The 18598-nt window shown below is 37.1% G+C and overlaps 1 protein-coding gene across 6 annotated transcripts in view; it reads left to right on the top strand.

Annotated features, from left to right (window-relative positions):
* Positions 1-17453, top strand: part of MTDH (metadherin) — a 59562-nt gene extending 42109 nt beyond the window's left edge. For 5 of the 6 annotated variants that reach the window (XM_040261020.1, XM_040261018.1, XM_040261016.1 and 2 more), the window contains 5 exons: positions 6115-6239; positions 9230-9337; positions 11552-11692; positions 13546-13702; positions 14386-17453. In XM_040261020.1, the coding sequence (XP_040116954.1) occupies positions 6115-6239; positions 9230-9337; positions 11552-11692; positions 13546-13702; positions 14386-14456 (602 nt within the window). In that variant the 3' untranslated portion in view covers positions 14457-17453. The remainder of the gene's footprint in view (positions 1-6114; positions 6240-9229; positions 9338-11551; positions 11693-13545; positions 13703-14385) is intronic. The other variant, XM_040261017.1, reaches the window with a different exon arrangement.
* Positions 17454-18598: the final 1145 nt, after the last annotated feature.

Genomic DNA, 18598 nt, shown 5'->3' with positions numbered 1-18598 from the left:
ATTCAGTTTTCATGATTGAGGCAATATTTAAATATGAAGTTTTCTTATGGTTGCACTGTAGTTTTTATAGTTTTTAAAATTGTTTGTTTTAAATAAATGTTCTATTTATTTCCCTAGTTTTAATATAGTAGAGTGAATACAATATATAAGAATGGCTTTGAACTTGTGAGGTATGCAAGTTTTTATGTTGGTAGAAAACCATTTTCTTAGTCTAATTTGCAGTAGAAGCATAAGAAAGTTAAAGGCAAGAGTCACAAAAAAAAAGGAAGGGGAAAAGAACATGATTTTTATGTTCAGAAAGCTCATACTATCTTCATTTTAAAAAAATACTTTTTTCCCCCAGAACCTCACATCTCAGAACTGAAAACCCTCTGAAGACAGGAACTCTCTCTGACTTTCTTTCTCTCAATGCTTAGTGCTTTGCGTTATACAGCTGTTCAGTAGCAGTGCTGATAACAACGGCAAACACAGTGTCTGACTGCCAGACACTGATCTAAGCTGTTTAAGTCTTAGATATATTATTAGTTTGTTTAGTACAGTTCTATTGTAGGTATTATTTTTTCCCCCACACTTTCCAAATGAAGAAACTGAGACAAAGAAAAGTTCCCTAATTTTCCCCAGCCACACAGTTAGGTTGGAGGAGCAGGTATCAAACTGGTAGTCCAGCTCCAGAGTTTATGCTCTTAACCACTACATGTCCAGCCTTGGTGATGATAGTAATCATGAAGGTAAGTTTGAAACATAGTCTGAAAATTAGTCTTAGCCTGGTCTCTGTTAGATTAGTTGAAGCATATTCTTAGAGGTTGAGGGAGATGAGGTTGGGAAGGTAAACTGTGAAGGACCATACTGTGAAAAGCCCTGAGGGTTAGTCGCTCAGTCGTCTCTAACCCGGCTCTTGGTGACCCCCATGGACTATGGCCTGCCAGCTCTTCTGTCCATAGAATTCTCCAGGCAAGAATACTGGAGTGGGCTCCTATTTGCTCCTCCAGGGCATCTTCCCCACCCAGGGATCAAACGCAGGTCTCTTGCATTGTAGGCAGATTCTTTACCGTCTGCTGACTAAACATTAGGGAGGTAACGGTAAGAACTAGGATCTACCCTTAACCTCATGCAGTGGGAATGTGGAGTCTTACCGCTGGACCACCATGGCAGTCCCAGCGTCTTAACTTTATATGCACGTGCTTCAGTAAATTCAGTGCCTTTCTGCCAGATAATGATGTCTGTGCCTCAGACCAGAGAGTCAATATATTACTCAAATCACACTGTTCAGTAATATATATACTTTGTGGGATCAGTAATCTCAAACACTTCATGAATTCTATAAATTTAGGAGGAATGACTAGGAATTTATAGAATTTAGTCATGACTAGTATTCTGACTAGCATACTAGTTTAGAAGGTAGATCCTAGTTCTAATCCTGACTTTAAAAAGTAGTAACTCATATGTCTTGAATTTTGTCACTTATATTGGAATCTAAATTAACTGACCTGTAAAATAGAGCAAATAGTCTCTCATATCTATTTCCATAGAGTGTTATGAAGTTTTAATGAGATATTGAATGAACGTGAAAGTTCAAGTATCAGATAAATACAGAGGATTATAAGGATGGAAAGCAATTTTTAGAGGGGAAAAAAGCCTTACCTGTACTTTGGGAAGAATGAACAGCTATGTGCAAAATAGACCTGAGGAATGATTATAGGACTGATGGGTAGTGATTGTAAGAAAATAGCACTGAGGTGTCGTAGGCAGCTATGGGTTAAAGCTGAGAAAAACTGAGGAAGCAGGGCTCTAGGCTTCACTGCTTGGACACAGTAGCTTTACTTTTGTATCCTTGTATAAAAAACACAATTGGCTAATAAATAAGATACTGAAATAAACATATCCATGGGACTCTATCCTTAAAGTAATAAGTGTTAAGAATAGTTTCTTTGTTCGTTATGCTGTATTGACCGTCTTTGAAGTCCTCAGTTCCTCTTTAACCACATTTTCTCTGTGAATTTTATTTTTTGTGTTACCTTCTTCAATGTACTAATTTTGGTACTCAGTGAATTTAGTCATTCCTCCTAAATTTATAGAATCCATGAAGTATTTGAGATTACTGATCCCACAAAGTATATATATTATTGAACAGTGTGATTTGAGTAATATATTGACTCTCTGGTCTGAGGAATAGATATCATTATCTGGCAGAAAGGCACTGAATTTACCAACGCACTTGCATATAAAGTTAAGACGCTGGGACTGCCATGGTGGTCCAGCGGTAAGACTCCACATTCCCACTGCATGAGGCACAGGTTTGATCCCTGGTCAGGGAACTAAGTTCCTGCCTTGCAGCCGAAATAATTTTAAAAATAAAATTAAGATGCTAAAGTATGGAAAGTAACATTTTTTAAAGGCAGCTGTTAGTCAGTTATCTTGACCATAAAGGAACAATATCATAACCCCTATAAAAAGTCAGATTTTGAATAGAATTTTGTTTTTGTTGACACATCAGAGTGAAAGAATTAACAGCCCCATGGTGAAGAGGTTAAGAGCGTAAGCTTTGAGGACAGACTACTTGAGTTTGAATCTTAGCTACCTTGTTTTTCTGTGTTTCAGTTTCATCATCTGTAAATAATATTTCTTCCCTCACAGACTTAAAGCTCTTAGAACACTACCTGATACATGGCAGACATTCAGAAAGTGTTGTGGTACTGTTGATTGTCTTTTAGGAGCAAAGTCGACTCAGTGAGGTTAATTTGTATTGTCTAATACAAACACTGGAGAATGTCTTTCTAACATAATTGTTTTGTTTTATTAGAGTTAATGCTGAATTATGTTTTGACCAGAAACAACTGACAGCCATCTTATTACTGAAATAGAAAGGAGAACAGCTGTGAGATGCTTAAACCTAAAACATTGTTTCACAAGCAGATTAAATGGAGAGCTATCCCTACCATTTTGAAAAGACAGCTAATACAGTTCTTTGGAAACACTTTAGCAAAACTAATGGAAGAATTTTAAGAAATGAGAAATTATAATTGGAGAGAACTATGCTGTAAATGAAACTATACTACACAATTTCAAGGAAACTGTCTAAGAAGTTTTTACATTAGGCCCATGAACTGTTAAGAATTATCTGTTGAGAAGTCACTTGGTGACAGTTTTTAGGCTTAGGTGATTGACCTGTTGTCTTAAAGTAGTTTTATTTGGGGAATTCCCTGGTTAGGATTCTATGCTTTTACTGTCTAGAGCCCAGGTTCAATCCCTGATCCAGAAACTAAAATCCTACAAATGGGGCAGGGGCAAGAAGCAGTTTTATTTGATCTCCAGTTAATTTTAAAAGGTGGTCCAGTAGTTTCCATTGCAGTGGGTACAGGTTCAGTAAGTGGTTGGGGAACTAAGATCCCACATGCCACACAACACAGCTGCAAAAAATAGATAAGTATACCAACCTGAAATCAATAAACATGAAAAAAATCACCATAAAGCTTTAATCAGGCCAGTAGAAATTTATGCTTCTGTTACTGTTCTGATAGAAGTTGAAGCATGGGCTCCAGTTACTCCTCAAGCTTTACGGTTGTCTAAACCTTTAAAAAATAATAATTTTACCAAGTACTTTATTAGATTTTTATCCCTCACCACCCCTGCACCACTACCATATTTATTAAGAGTTTATGTTGTTCTCGTTTAGTCGCTAAGTTGTGTCTGATTCTTGCAACCCCATGGACCCTCCAGGCCCCTCTGTCCATGGGATTTCCCAAGCAAGAATACTGGAGTGGATTGCCATCTCCTTCTCTAGGGGGTCTTCCTGACCCAAAGATTGAACCCGTCTCCTACGTTGGCAGGCAGATTCTTTATCACTAAGCCACCAAGGAAGCCCCATTTGCTTTAACTTTTTTTTCTTCACAAAGGGTTTTTTCCTGATAAGAGGCCTTAAGAGACTTGGTATATGAACACCAGTTTTCCAAATCTAGGTTTCTTATTTGTGAGGGTTAAGCAAAATCATTGACAACTTTGACATTCAAATCTCCTAAAAATATTGTTAATAAATGCTTGGTATAAGGTGAGCAGTTGGTTCCAGACATCTGCTAGATCCATTTTTACTTATAAAAATGGCTTCTACATTACGACATAACCAAGTGTATCTTACTCATTACGACATAACCAAGTGTATCTTACTCATTACGACATAACCAAGTGTATCTTACTCATTACGACATAACCAAGTGTATCTCACTGGGAGATTTATAGGATTGTGAGAAATAAATTAATTGTATACGCCTGATAACTTTTAAACTGGCTTTCTATTGTTAAAGTCATCGATAATGTATAAAAGCAGTGGATACCATTTATTAAGCACTTACTGCATTGTCCTGAACTGCTTTACATGTATCTTATATAATCCTTTCAGCAATCTCATGAAGTTAGTACATAGCCCGTTAAGATTAAGAAATTTGACCCAAATTACATAGTTATTAAGTAGTAGAGCAATATTCAAATATAGGTCTGTTTGACTCTTAAGACACGTTAGAGTCTTAACCTCTATGCTGTTACTATGTATACTGGCTCTGGAGACCTGCTTGTAGTAGTAAATATAGAAACGTAGAAAGGAACTTTCTTTTTTGTAATACATTTCACACTAGTAATCGCTTGTCCATGCTTCTCCTGTACTGGACCATAAATTCTTACGTTTTCAGTCTCCCCATCCTCCACTGGTTTAGTCTCTCTTCTCCCTTTCTGCGCTTCTCATAACAGAACCTGTCACTCTACTTAACTGTCTGTTGTACTTCATCCCTGAGTAGACTGACTGTGAGCTCCATGTGGGAAGGCCTTTTGTCATACTCATTTTTGTATCTCTGTTACCTGTGTAGCTCAAGTTCTAGTACTTGAAATTCTAGTAAATGAAATTCCTGTAACTCCATTGTTAAGATGTATCTATTATTAATGTATTCCTTAGTCTCTTCCTCATAGAAATTTGGGATCATGATGCGCGGTTTTGTCTGCCTTTTTTTTCCTATGAGCATTTTCCCAGATCATTACATATTTTTCTGAAACATAGACTTTTTAAAAGTCTCCATGAAGAGGTATCACAGTACCTCCCCTCTAAACAAAAATAATAGAATTCATGTGGAAAAATCAGAATAGTGAAGAAAATAAGAGAAATGCAGGCAGGTTTGGTTTTCTAGATGTTAAAGTGCATACAGAGTTGCATCTTGTATGCCACTGTCCCAGGAATAGATGAATGGAACAGATTCCAGAGACAGACTGAGGTATATAAGAATTTAATATGTGGGGAAAATAGCATTTGGCATTAATTGGGCAAAAGTCAGGGTTATATTTTTTGGTTTTGGGGTTTTTTTCCCCAATAAAGAACAATGTTAGGATGACTTGCTAACCATTTAGAAATAAAGCCTAACTTCTGTTATCTTGACAGTAAGTAGTCATGGGTGTATACATGGATGTATATGAAAGTCTAGGTTAAAATTTTTTTCTTTTAAAAAAAAAAATTGTTCTTGAGAATAGGGTGATAGAAGCCCTAAAAATGACTCACATATTTGGAAAGATGTAAGTAGCATTGACTAATCTGAAAAAAACTGTAAAGTACGGGTTAAGTATTTTTTAAAAGAGGAGAAAAGGAAGAGGTTAAATATTCTGCATGATTTGGTGAACTTGAAGAAGAACCTAATCTTGAAATAGTTCCTAAGGAGGGGGAAGAGCGTGATTTTGGCACTTCTGTTAAAGACTCATTTTGTACCCTGGGGGGAAGAATCAGAAAACAAAAAAAAAATGACCAAGTCCTTTTTATAGTTAGACATACACAATGAAAAGAAAGCAAATTCAGGAGACAAAGTTCCTTTGACAATAAAGGAAGTAGGAAGAATGGAATAAATGGTTAAATTAATACATTTTCTGGAGTTTCTTAGTCATTCCATCTAGTCATATAATGTGCCCAGCAGAACTTGGGGAAAGGTTTTTACCATTGTGTTACTGGGTTTTTTCCTAACTCTTAAAATGTGATTGGGAGGAAGAAGAGTAATAGTATAAAATTACAGCTTAGTTCAACATAATGGGGTTTTGCATTTGGTTTTTGGCAGAAATGACAGATACCTGATTCACACTGTTAAATTTTAGATGGTCTGTCTTCTGCTGATCCCAGTTCTGATTGGAATGCGCCAGCAGAAGAGTGGGGGAACTGGGTAGATGAAGAAAGAGCCTCACTTCTGAAGTCCCAGGAACCAATTCCTGATGATCAAAAAGTGAGTAAAAGAATTGGTAGATATGTTTATTTCTCTGTGCATACAACTGTATTGGAATTATTAATGTATCCAGGGGTAGAATTGGCTTCAGAGAGGCGTTGTAATCATACTAGCTTCAGTCATCTTAGGGTCGCATGCCTTCTCTCTATTACTGTTTCTTCTTTCCACAGATTATTGAGGATTCTATGTGGAAAGCACTATTATATACTGATATGAAAACAAACACACAATTCCTGTCCTCTTACCAGAATTATTATATCAGCCTACCAACTCTTGGTGTGTTTAGATAAAAGCAGATTGGTTCTCAGTAAAAAAACTAAGGAAAACTTCATAGCAAGAGAAGACTGAGAACATTATGAGAAAGGGACCAAGGAAAGTAACATGTTTGATGGGGAGGAATAATAAACATGTGTGGAATCAACTGGTGGTAGGATCAGTGGTTTATATGTCAGTCTTCCCCTCCTAGGCTTCATTCCTTAAGAAAAGGGACTGTGAAGTTCTGTTTTTGTAGCTCTAGCAACATGTTTGGCATTTAGTAAATAGATGAAACGAATGATGAACATTGCCACAGTTTTATAGAATTCTGTAAGTAATGAGAACCTAGGACAGCCTTCAAACCAGGGATAACCTGGTCATTGCTCGGGTTAGAAAAACTAGGCTGGATATTGCAGAAAATTGAGAAGACTGATTTTGGAGCCTATTTTGTACTATTTTGATTACATAAATCAGAGCAGGAGATAATAAACTAAGTTGATAGCTTTGAAAAAAGAATGGAAGTGGTATTTACAAGAGACACTAAGCTACTGATTGAATTTTTCTGCTGATTAGTTTTTCTATTAAAGAAAAAAAGTCAGAGAAGATAATAGGGCCATTATTATTCAGCAAAGATTAATTGCATCTGCCATGGGTCAGATATTGTGCTGGTAGAGAAACAAAATACAATTACTGCCTTCAAGGAGCCTACACTCCAGGAAGGGAGGAGAGGAAGGAGACCAGCACTCTGGAAGATAAAGGTAATGTTATAATGTATTAGGTATTGTGAAAGCACTTTGGAGTTTTAGCAAAGGCATTCCAGATGTAAGAGCATAATGTATAGCAAAGAGGGGTCAGAAATGAGACTGGAGAGAAAAGCAGAGGAAAGATTCTATAAGCCCTTGAATATTATGCAAAAAACCTTGGATTTTGTCCTGTAAATAATGGGAGAATCTTAAAGTGGTTTGTTTTGTTTTTGTGGGATTTGTTTGTTTGTTTTTGTAGGGTGGTGGTTTTTTGTTTGTTTGTTTTGCTACTTTGGTAATCCCTGTAGATAAAGGAATAGAGGCATATGAGAATAAAGGCAGGAATACCAGTTTAAACCAGTTGTTTTAGTAGACCTGTATAGTAGTGGTAAGAATGGTATACAGAGTAGGGGAGAGGTTTGAAAACTAAATTGAAACAAAATCAACAGAACATGGGGTTAGAATTGATCGGAAAATCATCAAAAATGACTTCCAGAACTCTTAGGTAACTGGGATGGTGAAAGTGGTGTTCCCAACAGAGAAAACAAAAGCTAGTTAACTGAGGGGAAAGGTGGTTGGTTCAGTTTGAGATGTGTTAGATGCGGGTTGTTTTGTAGATTTCCCTAAGAAAAGTGGCACCCGGGCTTAGCTGTTCAGCACTATGTGGGATCTTCCCAGAACAAGGATCAAACCCATGTCCCCTGTGTTGTAAGGTGGATTCTTAACCAGTGGACCACCAGGGAAGCCCAGAATGCCAATTTTTTCATGAGTTAAAAGATGTTAATTTCAGCCTTTTTCCCATGAACAAAAATAGTGTTCTACCATGAGGAACCACATTTCTCTTATGGATGGATTATAAATTGGCTGAAAAGCAGACTGACCAGAGTAGAGTCTTTGTGACCTGAATATCCTTCAGAGGATGCATCTTTTCATATGATATTTTCATCACTATGAGCCTGTGGTAAAAACTTCTGTGGAAGTTTCTCCACAGCTAGTAACCGACTTGGACTGAATGTCTCTTAACCAAGATTCTAATTTGCTATTTCTGTCATGCACAGTATTATTTTTAATGACATTCCTTCTCACATTGTTTTTTTTTTTTTTAATTAAGCCTTTTGAGGTAATTTGAGAGTCACATTTGCTTACAAGAAATAATACAGAGAAAAAAACACCTGTACCCTTTACCCAGGGGTCCCCAATGATAACGTCTTACAGAACTCTAGGACAGACCACTGACACAGTCAAGATTCAGAACATTTCTGGGGCTTCCCTGGTGGCTCAGTGGTGAGGAATCCACCTGCCAACGCAGGAGACAGGGGTTGCATTCCTGGCCTGGGAGGATCCCACATGCTGCAAAACAAGAGAGCCGAAATCTACAACTACTGAAGCCCACAGACCGCAGCTTGAGAGTAGCCCCCGCCTGCCACAGCTAGGCAAGAGCCCGCACAGCAGTGAAGACCCGGCATAGCCCCCAGATAAATACCAGATGCAGAACATTCCTAGTCTCTTTGTGAAATACCTGTTTATATCTTTTGCACGTTTTCCAACTGGATTGTTTGTTTACTGTCGAATTTTGAGTGTTCTTTATATATTCTGGATACAAGTCCTTTGTTGGATATATGATTTACAGATACTTTCTCTTCCTCTGTACCTTGTTGTTGTCTTAACAGGGTCAAATTCAGTTTTGATCCAGATAGCTCTTTGTTTAAGTAAAATGAATAACCTATGAAATGAACTTTTAAAAACCAAGGTTCGCATAGCTCTAATTGATCATGTAGTGAGTAATGAAAGATGTAAGAGAAAGGGGTTTATCTTAAACAAATAGAAGAGTGAAGAAGAGTTTTGTTATTTTTTGTGTGATTTAAGATCAGTTTTATTATTACTAATATGTAGAATTTGGGAGAAAAAGACTAAACCTAATAAATTATTTCCTAAATTCTGAATAAAGAAAACTTCATTGATTCATTTCAGTACTCTCGCTTTTAACATCAGGTTTCAGATGATGATAAAGAAAAGGGAGAGGGAGCTCTTCCAACTGGAAAATCTAAAAAGAAAAAAAAGAAAAAGAAGAAGCAAGGTGAAGATAACGCTCTTGCACAGGTAAAGTATCAAAACAACAGACATCCTTCCTTAAGCACCTTCTACTGACTTGCGAAAGGATCATTTGGAGATGCTAAGAAAGTGTAGAGATATAGAGACAGGATGTAAGACATCAGATTTACTTAGTGTTTGAAAAGTCATAGACTGTTTTAAAGACTTTATATATCATACTGTAATAAGATTATCGCTCTAAAGAAAATCATATCAAAGATGTAAACCAAAAGCAATTGACTAAAATTCTAAAGTAGCGCACTTGGGTTTATGTTATGGTGAAATGAACAGAGGTTATGGTATTTCACACAGCAGAGATTCTTTGAGCAGTGGAGCTTAGCAGATCAGTTACGAAAACCATGTGCATGACAAGGGGTATCTCACACGTGAGTCTGAGTTCGCTGGCTGTTGCACTTGGTATCCTTGCCTGATACTTTTGGCTTTTAACAGAAACTTTTTCTTCGGTCTTTTCCTATCTGGGAAGGCATTTCTAGATTTTAATATAGATGAAAACAAAGGTTAATTTCAGGTGTACTAGATTACTAGAAATATGCATGGCTTTGTTTTTGAAAGCAGTATCAGTATTACATTGCAGCTTATGAAAATCTTGTTTCTCATCTGTAACTTTGTGGCTAATTGTTTTCATTCCTTTAAATGTAGGAGATAGCCAAAATATTTAGAGAACAGGCTACATAGTGATTTTCCTACTTAATTGAATTGTGAAAGTTCCTTTGGTGGTGTTCTTTCTTTTTTATTATTGCACTGGGTCTTGGCTGCGTCGCACAGACTGATGGGGCAGTTGGGGGCTGCTCTTGGTCGTGGTGCCAGCTTCTCGCTGTGGTGGCCTCCTGTAGAGCACACACTCTGGGCGCACAGGCTCAGTAGCACATGGGCTTAGTTGCTCCCGGGAATGTGGAGACTCCCTGGACCAGGGATTTGAACCTGTGTCCCCTTTATTGGCAGGTGGATTCTCACCCACTGTACCACCAGGGAAGTCCTATGTTTCTAAATACAGTGAATAAGTATGTAATCACTTAAATATATTTAAGTGTATTTAATTCACTTATATACAGTGAATAAGAGAGTAAGTCAGTCTGTGTTCATATCTCTGCCCTGCCATTTACTAGTTTTTTGTTTGTTGTATTTTGCACAAGTTACTTAACTGCATAGGTTGCTTTTGAGAATTAAATGAGATCTTTGAAGTTCTATAAAGTACATAGCACATGGTAGCCTGTGCATAAGTGATTACATTTTGGTTTTTTTTTTTCGTTCTTACCATTTACAGTGATGTCATATTTAATATATTCTTGTTCATAACTTCTTTCACATACCTAAGCATGTAATGTATTCTTAAAAGTCTATAAAGGCCTAAGAATGAAAATGTTTAAACTTGGAAAGGACCTTAGAATTTATCTACACAAATTTTATTTCACAGTTGAGAAAACTACAGTTTGAGGAAATCAAAAATTTGTCCTTGATATTTTATGACATGCCTATCCATGTCCTTTCTACTGTGAAAGCTTAGTTTATCTAGAAAATGCACTTAGGTATATATATTTCATGCCTTGCTGCTGCTGCTGCTGCTAAGTCCAACTCTTGTCGTGTCCAACTCTGTGCGACCCCATAGACGGCAGCCCACCAGGCTCCCCCGTCCCTGGAATTCTCCAGGCAAGAACACTGGAGTGGGTTGCCATTTCCTTCTCCAATGCAGGAAAGTGAAGTGAAAGTGAAGTCACTCAGTCATATCCGACTCTTCGAGACCCCATGGACTGCAGCCCACCAGGCTCCTCCGTCCATGGGATTTTCCAATACCATTTCACTTAATGACTTCTCCATGCCTTGAAGAAGTCATTAAATGAAATGTTATTTCTAAAGTCTTAAAATATCAACTAATTCACCATGTAATTTTTCTAAAAGGAAAAAGTGCTAGTTTTTTGTTTGGTTTAGTAAATTAAATGATTCCCATTTGAGGTTGTGAGTGTGTTGCTTTTTAGTTTACAGAAGATTTAAATCCCTGAAGAAAACAGGAATGATGAACATACCAGAGATTTTTTAAAATCTTTGAATAATAATTTTTTTTATGCTCTTTTAAGCTACTTGGGCAATTTCTGAAATAAAATTATCTTCTTGAGAAATATCTTCTGGAGATTGATACTATAAACCAAGTATATTTTAATTCATAGAAATGATTTATATCATCTAATGCACTACTTTCCTCTGTAGGACACAGAAGAATTAGAAAAAGAGATTAGAGAAGAGCTTCCAGTGAATACCTCTAAAGTCCGTCCAAAACAGGAAAAAGCTTTTTCTTTGAAGACCATAAGCACTAGTGATCCAGCTGATGCACTAATCAAAAATAGCCAGGTAACTTTTTGATATCCAAGAAATAAAATTTTGATGACTGGAGAATTGTATTAATACTAATATTTTATTGAAACACTGTGCTAAACATTTTTAATACACCAAATTGCCCTCATAGCAACCCGAAAAGAAAAGGTACAACCCATTATATGAATGAGGTTAGAGAAGTTGAATAAGTTGGCCCAAGTCCTACAACTGTCAGAAGCAAAACTAGAGAAAGCCACTAGACGGTTTCTTTTTCTTATTAAATATATAGGCATAGCAAGGGACAGATACATGGCTTACAGAAAATGTGAGGAGTTGCACTTTCCCTAAAGCAAGCACATAATGTATTATGACTGTGGTCCAGTCTCTAAAATGTAGCATTTTTTTTTAAATGTAGTGACAGTATCTTAAAATGTGTGCCATCTGTGGAAAATTTTGATATGTCAGAAAGGACCATTTTATAAAAGGCCTAGACCAGTGACACAAAGCCCATAGCGCTTTAAAGTCTGATTTCTAATTTGGTAAGTTGTATCATTTAGAAATATATGAAATATTAACAACTATGAAATTGTGCATGGTTCTCATTCAAAATGTGTATTGAGAATCTCCCACACTGTTTAAAGTTCTGGAGATACAGCAGAGAACAAAGCAGGAAAAAATATCCCTGCCTTTATGGCACTTACATATTTAATGAAACAGCTTTAATATTAAGACCGCAGAGGGTCATGTGACATTTTGATAAGTCATTTTCAGAAGTCACCTTGTAAAGGGTATTTGAGTCCTTCTGTGATTTAATATAGAGAAGTGAGAGGATGGGGGAGGGTAGGAAGAGATTTAAAATGAGTACTAAAACTTTGGAATAAATATAGGGAACATTAATAAAACTGAACCAAGCGACGTAAATGCAGCTTCAGATACCTGAAATAGAAAGGAGTCCTGGTAGTTACCTAGGCACGCACATCTTCCTCTGTTTCCTTTCTTGTTTTGCTTTTTTGAATTCATGGAGCCTGGAAGAACAAGGGGCAACAGAAGTATGACTTACCCTTGTTTCTGTATTTAAAGTCATCATCACAGGTAGAGCTTAAGGGTGAGACGATCTCTGACTCATCTGTTCCAGCCTCACCCCACATACCAGAGTTTCTATCCTTTACCTGTCCTGAGCATTCATTAACAGTTCAGCCTCATTCTGGCAAATCAGTTGACCGCTCTGCTCCCAGGTTGGAGAGAAGCAAGACTCAAGTTTGACCCTAAGCATTTATAATTTCACTACCAGATTCAATGAAACTCTGAAGATTTGAAACTGAGTTTTACTAGTTGCTTTAATAGATTAGGACTAGTAGCTATAGTCTGCTTTATCTGAGGCCATCTTTTTCCTTGGGGAGAAAACTGAAGCTGTTGCTGCTGCTGCTACTTGAGATATCCCTACTTCATGAGGAGGAGAAAAGGAGATGTCACTACTGGTAGTTCAGAAAGTTGATATTTTTAACTTTACAAAAAAAGCTTTTGAGGAGGTGAGAGTTTGTGGGAAAATGGATGGAACCATTCAAGCATATGAAAAAATCCTGTTATTTGTAATGAAAAAGACAAATGTAAAAGTTAATGAAAACTGAATTATTCACTCCTCTTTGAGATTCAGTAGACATCCTGTAATTTTACACATTTAATCATTTTTATCTCAATCTGTATTTGTGGATATTGTAGTTAAAGATTTATTTCGTTATATGTCACTAGAGGGCAGGCATGAGTTGTAGTGCTTCTGCTGGTAAATGATTTATTCATTATCTTTGTATTTCAGCTGAGCAGCCTCTTGTTATTACTATGACATTTGATATTTTTTAATGAAAACCTAAGATAATTTTATTTCAAAATAGCCTATCAAGACTCTTCCACCTGCTATTTCTACCGAGCCATCTGTTATTTTATCAAAAAATGATTCTGACAAAAGCTCTTCCCAAGTGCCACCAATGCTACAAGAAACAGATAAATCCAAGTCAAATACTAAGCAAAATAGCGTGCCTCCTTCACAGAGTAAGTAATCCTCATTTTGGTTCTTTTGGTGTTCTCTGTACTGTTTATAGGTGTCACTGTCTTAGAAGTCTAAAGGATTACTGAGTTCAGTCACTCTTTGTGACCCCATGAAAGGATTACTGGAGCAGCCCTTTCCTCCTTTGCAAAGCCTAGATTCCTTGGAACCTTGCAGAGCTCAGTTGTGAGGACCAGGGAACTAAAGTCACTTCAGGCCAGAGTAGGTGGCTAAGGACATACACAAGGGGAGCCCCTGGTATCGGCCCCTGCTCTCCGGGTCCCTCCCTTTTTCTGTGCACAAGTCCTTAAAACCGTGCCCCCTCCCCCGCCTTTTTCTCCCTTCAGCTACCTTTAGTGTCCATTTTACCCACTTTCACTCTTACGACTTAGATTGAGTCTTGGAAGTGATGGTTTTTTAGGTCAAAATGATGAACTATCATCTGTGTGCTTAAACCACATAATACATTGGAATTGAGGAAAAGGAGAGAGGAGGGCAGCCGGAGAATAACCTAAAAACCTGTAACTAGAACTTGAAAATGTGAACATAAAATTTGAGGCATTATCAGTGGATTTCAAAGCATGTTTTTATTGACATTGCTTTTATATTTTTGAAACAGAACAGTATTTACTATCCTCCTGATGTCTCTTTCTCTCTCCCTTTCTCTCTCTTTTTTTTTTTCTTTTAGCCAAGTCTGAAACTAGTTGGGAATCTCCCAAACAAATAAAAAAGAAGAAGAAAGCCAGACGGGAAACGTGAATTTTTTTTCTTCCTGAATTGGACATGTGTTTGCAAACACTGTCTTGAAGATTATGCTGTTTATGCAATAATTTGTGAACATGTACAGAGTTTTATATAAATTTAAACCAGTTTTTAAAACAAAACTGTGAACACAACCACCGTAAAAATGGAATCAAAGGAAAGTTAATTTATGAAATTAAGAGGTCAGCAGAACATGCTACAGTGCTGGAAGACACTTGGGGAAGGTCACTCTAACAAGAACGATCTGAAGATTATCATTCTGGTTTTACAGCAGTGCCCTGTTTACAACAGATTGTGCCCTATCTCATCTGCAGCTAAGGAATAAAGGATTCTGATTAGAGAGAAGGCTGCCTACAAACTAGTAGGCAGCTTCTTGGATCTTATGCACGGAACTTAAACCATTTGAATCTGTTTTACGCTTAAATCAAAGTGCTTTGATCAAATGCATAATCTGCCATATCTTTACATATTTGTTGGTAGCAATTTGTATTAAATCACAAGTGCAAATAAAAAGTCATTTATTATTTAACTAAACTGTTATGGTTTAGTTTACAATTTTTAAAATGTTCTTAAAACATTGAAAACGCAGTTGACACTTGTATGGCTTATGAAGTTATTTTTTGATAGTCTTACTTTACTTGAATTGTTCAAAGTACAGTATATTTTAAGTTAAGAAAGGTAAACTCTATGTATTTGTTTTATACTTTTAAGGTTCAGACTCACAATGCTCTTGTGTATGATTTGAAAACTTTCAGGCAAAATCCAACTTATATTTTTTTCCTTTCCCTAGCAATTACTTTTTTCCAGCATCAATTCTTCTTCGTTACTAATACTTTTTTGACTTTACAAGTGAAATCTTTCACAAACTAGTTATACAGACAGAACTTTGAGTACATGATGGAGAATGAAAAACTAGAGTCAGACAGCTTTAATTGACATTGTCAAGACCTCCAGTTATCAGGAATACATTTTTTTACTGCCTTAACCTGTAGTGCGTAGAATATGCATCAATTTCTTGAAGGGGATTCGTGTTTTTATAAGAATTTTCATGTAATTATTGCAATCGTGATCAAATAAGGAACGTTTCCTGCTTGAGACTGTATTGATTTAAATGATGTGTGAGAGTTGCACCATTTCCAGGCACTGTGTAATTCTGTTGTGATAAACTGGCAGGCATCTTTGTAACTATGAATAGTGCACGCTCAGCCATGTACACTGTAAATAGCCTTTACCGGACGTGTTTGACAAGGACCATAATTAACATCACTCAGTGAATTGTGATAAAGAAAAAAAGCCATGACTTATTTGATGTGATTGGCTTAATTGTTTTTCTGTGGCGCCAGAATGAAACTGTTTTAACAGCTGTAACCAATGGTACTGATCTATCCATCCAGTTCTGTCTCTTCTGTTTGATTGTGGTTTGATAGTATTGCATTGTCACACCGGAAAGCTAAAGAAACAAAATGGTTTCAGTTTTGCTGAAGACTGGCCTTATTAATGGACAGCTTTCCTAACAAGCGATTATTAACTTTTATCAGGTGTTAACATCTGTTTCAGGAACACGGCAGTATGTTTACATGTCAGAAGTTTTGTTTAATTCTATGATATTTCTAAATTGATTTGTTTAAATAAATTCAACAAATGGATAGCATTGTTTTTATTTGCTTCAGTATCGGGGTAAATAAGCTAAAGTGCCAGGAGTGAATTTCTTGAAATGACTGTATTAGCTTTATATAGCTGTTTCCTAAAGAGATCCAAGGATTCCTGCGTTGCAGCACTTTGTAAAGGTAATCAGCAAAGGTGAATTCAATAGGAAGTCTGTGTAATTTTAGAATGTGCCAAAAGATCTACGCTCAAAAAATTAAATTGAACTCTCTCAACTCTACCTCACCATTTCTTTATCTTAGAATTGTGTTGGCTGTGTCGAATGTCGGACTTTTTATTTCTCCATCTTAGTATCTCTCATTGAACCACCAATGCCGGGTGTTATAAACACCTTCTTTTGAGGGGAGATGGGTGCAGAGACGGAGAAGTGCCCTTCTAAATTGGGGTGGATCCGAGATGGAATTAAATACCCATCCCTTCTCTCTGGCTCAAGAACTAGGGCATGGATTTTATATTTCAAGAGATGGCAGCTATGAGTGTTAAAATTACTATCAGTTCATTCTGTTGCACAGTTAAAATATCATTCATTGTTCATCACTCCACTTGTTCCATAAATGTTTATGACATGAAAGCAGTTTCTGGCGTCTGAACCAGAGGAATTGTTTTCCAGCATCAACTCAAAAGACATTAAAATACAGGGAGGAGGGGAAGAGAGGAGAATTGTTGTCCTTTGGAGGCTTGGCCACTAGTAGGGAGATAAGTGACCCCTTTAAAACTGTTATCAGGCCTGAAGGGGATCCTTGTTCTGATTAATAGACAAAGCCTCCTAGAGAAACTATTTAAATAAAACTTGCATTCATCCTGACCTGTCTCCCCATACTTGGTGAAAATCCTTCTTGTCCTGGAGCAGGGAGTAATGGGTTAGGACTTCCCCAGACTGGAATCCTATCTCTCTGTACCCTACATTGAGCAAAACAACAGTTGAGAGAGTCCAAAAAACAAGTATTGAAATAAAATGTCATCAATGTAATTGACCGTGTTTCCTTTGTGCATGCATTTTATTGGATGGGGAGTGAGAATAAGTCATCTGAATCTTTTGGTGGGATTTCAGAGACTAATCCAGTTTGTACTTGGGTTAAAGATATTGAAGGGCAATATTTAACTACAGAGTTTAGTTTTTCTTAAAAACAATCCTCTTAATAAATAGTGTGAAATGTCTTTCAAATTTTAGAATTTAGGCTTAAGATGTCATAGATGTCTTAAGACTTTCCTATAAACTCATTGCACAAACTGGAATTACCTTCCAACAGACTTAGTGAATGCAAATATGTTATTTGTAAAATGCATTGAGTATTGTAAATAAAACAAGCCATTTTTGTTTTGTTTAAATTGCTCATTACAGTTCTCTTATGGGAGGGGACTGCGCATCCTAAGCTAGTCTTAAAGGCAGTGACTTCTTGATGTTAATGTTTCTAAACTCTAGGTTCTATATGTTTCAAATGTTCTTGATGCTCTGAAACCATAGGTGCACTTGGAGGTTTTAACCACTGGAAAAGGCAGAAGTGTTTAGAGTGAAGCATCTCTTGAGCTCTCCTGTTTGTGACACACCCTTGTCTGTGGGAAACAGCTTCCATCATCTTAGCAGTAGATGTAACTCACCAGGGGCAGTGTATGACTCGTGTCAACCCTTTTAAGGAAATTAGACTCAAATTGGCATCATTATTTTAAAAGTTTATTTCTCTTCCATGTCCGTCTGAGAAAGCAGTCCAGAGCTGCTCTGACCCTCGGCGGGACCAGGCACCCAGGGTCCATCCTCCTGTGTTCCTCTTCCACGCTCTCAGCATGTGGCATCCGTGTCACAACTGCAGACAGCTGCACCAGTTAGAAACCCCCTCTCAGCGTTTCTGCCCCCTTCCTTTAAGAGCTCTTCTTAGCAAGTTATTCACACCACACAGACTATCCACGCAATCACTTCATCCTCCTAGCTTCAAAGAGGCATGGGAAATACTAAGTCTCTATCCTGGGTTGTCACGGGCCAAATTAACATTCAGGTTTCATGACTGAGGAAGCAGCAGAGAGCGGGCTATCAGGAACAGCTCGCCGTCTTCTGGCACAGGGTTGACATATATCGTGTATATTATGCAGCCAAGCATCACTTTCAAGGTCAGGTTAGCTTTTCCCATTGAGCAGAAATTTAAAATTTCTTGGATGCTAACTTATATGTAATAGATTCTGAAAGAAATTTCTGCCTCTCGATGCTTTAAATTCTAGAGGCTTAAAGAAACTTACTAGCCTGCTATCACACGTTCACTGCAAGTATAGATTATAACAATTTGCAGGGAAGTTACCCTGGTGTATAATCTTTTAAAAATTAAAAGGTATTATTACTACTCAAAATACTTTAATAAAAGATTGCTAATCCTAGCATCAAGACAGGTATATGAGGTGCTTGTAAAATGTTTGCTACCTACCTAATAATAATTAACAATACTGAGGTTCATGAACAGGCTGATCTGAAGAAAACTTTAAGCAGA

This window comes from Oryx dammah, unplaced genomic scaffold, assembly GCF_014754425.2.
Source record: "Oryx dammah isolate SB20612 unplaced genomic scaffold, SCBI_Odam_1.1 HiC_scaffold_19, whole genome shotgun sequence".
NCBI classification, from domain to species: Eukaryota; Metazoa; Chordata; class Mammalia; order Artiodactyla; family Bovidae; genus Oryx; species Oryx dammah.
Note: the sequence above shows the minus strand (reverse complement) of the source record. Positions and strands in the feature narration are given on the sequence as shown.